The sequence below is a fragment of the Eriocheir sinensis genome, unplaced genomic scaffold (assembly GCF_024679095.1).
Source record: "Eriocheir sinensis breed Jianghai 21 unplaced genomic scaffold, ASM2467909v1 Scaffold823, whole genome shotgun sequence".
NCBI classification, from domain to species: domain Eukaryota; kingdom Metazoa; phylum Arthropoda; class Malacostraca; order Decapoda; family Varunidae; genus Eriocheir; species Eriocheir sinensis.
Window position 1 is genome coordinate 120,950 of NW_026112190.1, and position 4,051 is coordinate 125,000.

Here is a 4,051-nt window from a genome sequence, read left to right on the forward strand (position 1 = left end):
CCAGTACTAATGTAAATCCCGAGCATGCATTGTCTAACTTTGAAATAAAACCCGATGAAGTCCTTAAAGCCCTCAAATCACTTAAAACAAATAAAAGTCCTGGACCTGATAAAGTATATCCAACTCTGCTGAAAGAAACAAAGAGCGAAATACTCTCCTCCCTCACAACCGTATTCAATATGTCCTTGCGACAAGGCATTGTCCCTTCAAATTGGAAAAAGGCTAACGTGACACCGATTTTTAAGAAAGGAGACAAAAAAGTACCAGGTAATTACAGGCCCATTAGTCTAACTTCGGTTGTAGGTAAGCTACTTGAGGGCATAATTAGAGACAAAATTGTGAGTTACCTTGAAAGCCACTCATTAATTGGGGACTCACAACATGGCTTCCGAAACAAAAGATCCTGCCTATCAAATCTATTAACCTTTTATAACGACCTCTTCACTGTTTATGACGTAACCAAATCACTGGACGTAGTCTATCTTGATTTCCAGAAAGCGTTTGATAAAGTCCCGCATCATAAATTACTTTACAAATTAAAGCAAATAGGTATTGATGGTCAGGTAAACCAATGGATCGCGAATTGGTTGAGCAACAGACAACAAAGAGAAGTGATTGACGGATTTAACTCAGAGTGGGCGCCTGTCACTAGTGGCGTCCCTCAGGGCTCGGTTCTTGGCCCAGTGCTCTTCATTATTTACATCAACGACGTGGATGTTGGACTCAATAACCGCATTAGTAAATTTGCAGACGACACAAAGATTGGTAACTCGGTTCTCACTGACGAAGACAGGCAAAGCCTCCAAGAGGATTTGCACAAAATTTCAACTTGGTCGGATAGATGGGAGATGCCCTTTAACGTAGACAAGTGCCAGGTCCTTCAAGTTGGAACGAGGAATAAAAAGTTTGATTACGAAATGCGCGGCGTTAAACTCAAAAGCGTTCAATGCGTCAAGGACTTGGGGGTCAAAATCGCGTCAAACCTCAAATTCTCACAGCAATGCATCGATGCAGCAAATAAAGCGAACAGAATGTTGGGCTTCATTAAAAGAAACTTTTTATTTAAGAATAAAGATGTAATACTCCTCTACAACAGTTTAGTCAGACCCCACTTGGAATATGCGGTACAGTTTTGGTCTCCCCACCATGCAAAGGATATTGCTAAATTAGAAGGTGTTCAGCGTCGGGCAACGAAAATTATCCCTTCCTTGCGCAACAAATCCTACGAAGAAAGGCTTTCTACCCTTAACATGTTCTCTCTTGAGAAACGTCGCCTCCGAGGAAAACTGATCGAATGTTTTAAAATACTTAATGGTTTCACGAATATAGACAGATCAACATTGTTTATGATCGATGACACTTTGCGCACGAGGAACAATGGCGTAAAACTCAGATGTAGACAAGTAAATTCAGACTGCACCAAATTTTTCTTCACCAACGTTGTAGTGCGAGAATGGAATAAGATCCCATCATCAGTGGTCCAGTGTAACACGATTGACTCCTTCAAAAATAAGCTCGACCGTCACTTCCTTCAACTTAATATCAACTAGAGTAGAAATGTAACGTTTTGGAGTCTTCTGATTAATGTAAAATCACTTAGGTTTAAGGACAGACCACCAAGTCTGGACCATGGGGTCTGTGTGGTCTGATTTTCAAAGTAAATCTCTCTCTCTCTCTCTCTCTCTCTCTCTCTCTCTCTCTCTCTCTCTCTCTCTCTCTTCCACCCAAATTCATCTCTTTCATCGTTCTCTTTCCTTTCCTCCTCTTCGTGCTTCTCCTCCTCCTCCTCCTCCTCCTTTATTTAATCTTACTCTTATTTATATTATTATTTTCTCATTTCTTTCTTATTTTAAATCGTTCTCTTCCGCCCCCACCCACCTCCTCCTCCTCCGTCTCCTCCAATCTCAAGAAGAGTTGCTTCAGTCTGTTGGAAAGAGCTTACACCGGGTTTCCATAGGGACGCAAAGTGTAAGTGTTTATACTACAATGTACACCATAGTAAGATAGATAGATAAGAAAAGACAAGAAAATATGGAACACTTTCTTAGGGATCCCATCGCAAGCAGCTGGGTGTTGAGGGGACATTTTGGTGGTGGTGGCTGTCGGTTTGGTGGAGAGTGGCAGCCTGTTCCCTCACACTGGTTACAGCTTCTCCTGCTACTGTCCCTCCCCCGCTGTCTTGTGTTCCTTGCTTAATTCTTCCCGGACGGCGCGGGCCACCTTCTTCATTATTCTTTTCAGCTGTTTCTTCGCCACTTTTCCATTCCTTCTTGTGTTGGCGTCCTTGTCCATCACGGGTATGATCGAGACTGTCTGTTCACGGACTATTCTCTCTTGTATGGTGATGATAAACTTCAATTCAGTTTTGTCCGTTTCTTCATCTCCAGTAACTTGATTTTCCTGATTTTCTGTAGCATCTTCGTAAGAAACAACCTTCCGTTGATTGACAACTTTTTCTTCTGTTACGGAAGGAGTAATCTTTTCAATAACTGTCTCATTTCTCACAGCGGGAACCTTTTCCTCTGTTACAACAGGGACTTCTTCTTTCTCTTTAGAAACAGTGACAATCTCTTCTGTAACCGAAGGGGCAGCCTGTTCAGTAACCTTCTTTTTTATCACAACAGGAACTTTTCCTTCTGTCGCCGTAGGGGCAGCCTGTTCAATAGCCCTTTCTTGTGGGGCAACCCTTTCAATAACCCTTTCTTGTGGAACATTCTGTTCAGTAACCCTTTCTTGTGGGGCATTCTGTTCAAAATCCCTTTCTTGTGGGGCAACCCTTTCAATAACCCTTTCTTGTGGGGCCTGCTGTTCAATAACCCTTTCTTGTGGGGCATTCTGTTCAATAACCCTTTCTTGAGGGGCATTCTGTTCAATAACCCTTTCTTGTGGGGCATTCTGCTCAATAACCCTTTCTTGTGGGGCGTTCTGTTCAATAACCCTTTCTTGTGGGGCATTCTGTTCATTAACCCTTTCTTGTGGGACATTCTGTTCAATAACCCTTTCTTGTGGGGCATTCTGTTCAATAACCCTTTCTTGTGGGGCATTCTGTTCAATAACCCTTTCTTGTGGGACATTCTGTTCAATAACCCTTTCTTGTGGGACATTCTGTTCAATAACCCTTTCTAATGTCACAACAGGAACTTTTTCTTCTGTCGCCGTAGGGGCGGCCTGTTCAATAGCCCTTTCTTGTGGGACAGCCCTTTCAATAACCCTTTCTTGTGGGACAGACTGTTCAATAACCCTTTCTTGTGGGACATTCTGCTCAATAACCCTTTCTTGTGTCACAACAGGAACTTTTTCTTCTGTCGTCGAAGGGGCAACTTTTTCAACAACCTCCTGTTGAAGGAATACCGGAACTTTTCCTTCTGTCACCGAGGGGATAATCTTTTCAATAACCTTCTTCTCCTCTGCCGCGAGAGGAAGTTCTGCTTGCTCCTTAGAGACACTTACGATCTCCTGTGTCACCGAAGGGGCAGCCTGCTCAACAACCTTCTCCTTTGTCACAACGGGGAGTTTTTCTTCCGTCACCGAGGGCACAACCTTTTCAATAACTTTCTCTTCTTTAACAACGTGGACTTTTCCTTCCGTCACCGTAGAGGGAATCTTTTCAGCAACGGTCTGATTTGTCACAACGGGGACCTTTTCTGCTACCACCGAAGGGGTAACGGGTTTAACAGCTCGAGTCACAACGGAGTCTTTTCCTTCTCCCACCGAGGGCACATCCTTTCTAACAACCTTCGCCGGCGTCACAGCAGGGACTGTCTTTTCAACGACTTTACCGTCCTGAGTGATAGGCGTAGTATTTGTTTCTTCAGCCTTTGCTTTTTCTTCCTTCATCTTGTTTTTCACGTCATCAACTTGGTGTTTCAAGTCATCAATTGTTTCATTAAGATGTTTTTCGTTACGAGCCTCTTTGATGTCGCTATTACACACATTCTTTTCGACTTCTTTTTGAATTACAGTTTCTTTCTCGACATCTTTTCCATCACTCTTCTCTGTAATATTCTTCTTCTCCACAGATGTCACTTTCGTGCTTTCCTGTGAAGGTAGA

At 43.0% G+C, this 4,051-nt stretch overlaps 1 protein-coding gene across 1 annotated transcript in view; it reads right to left on the minus strand.

Annotated features, from left to right (window-relative positions):
* Positions 1-1,996: 1,996 nt before the first annotated feature.
* Positions 1,997-4,051, minus strand: part of LOC126994579 (titin-like) — a 2,745-nt gene continuing 690 nt past the window's right edge. Inside the window, exons 1-2 of the mRNA XM_050853905.1 lie at positions 2,983-4,051; positions 1,997-2,802 (exon numbers count right to left, since the gene is read on the minus strand). The exon at positions 2,983-4,051 is cut by the window's right edge and continues 690 nt beyond it. Of these exons, the coding sequence (XP_050709862.1) occupies positions 2,158-2,802; positions 2,983-4,051 (1,714 nt within the window). The 3' untranslated portion in view covers positions 1,997-2,157. The remainder of the gene's footprint in view (positions 2,803-2,982) is intronic.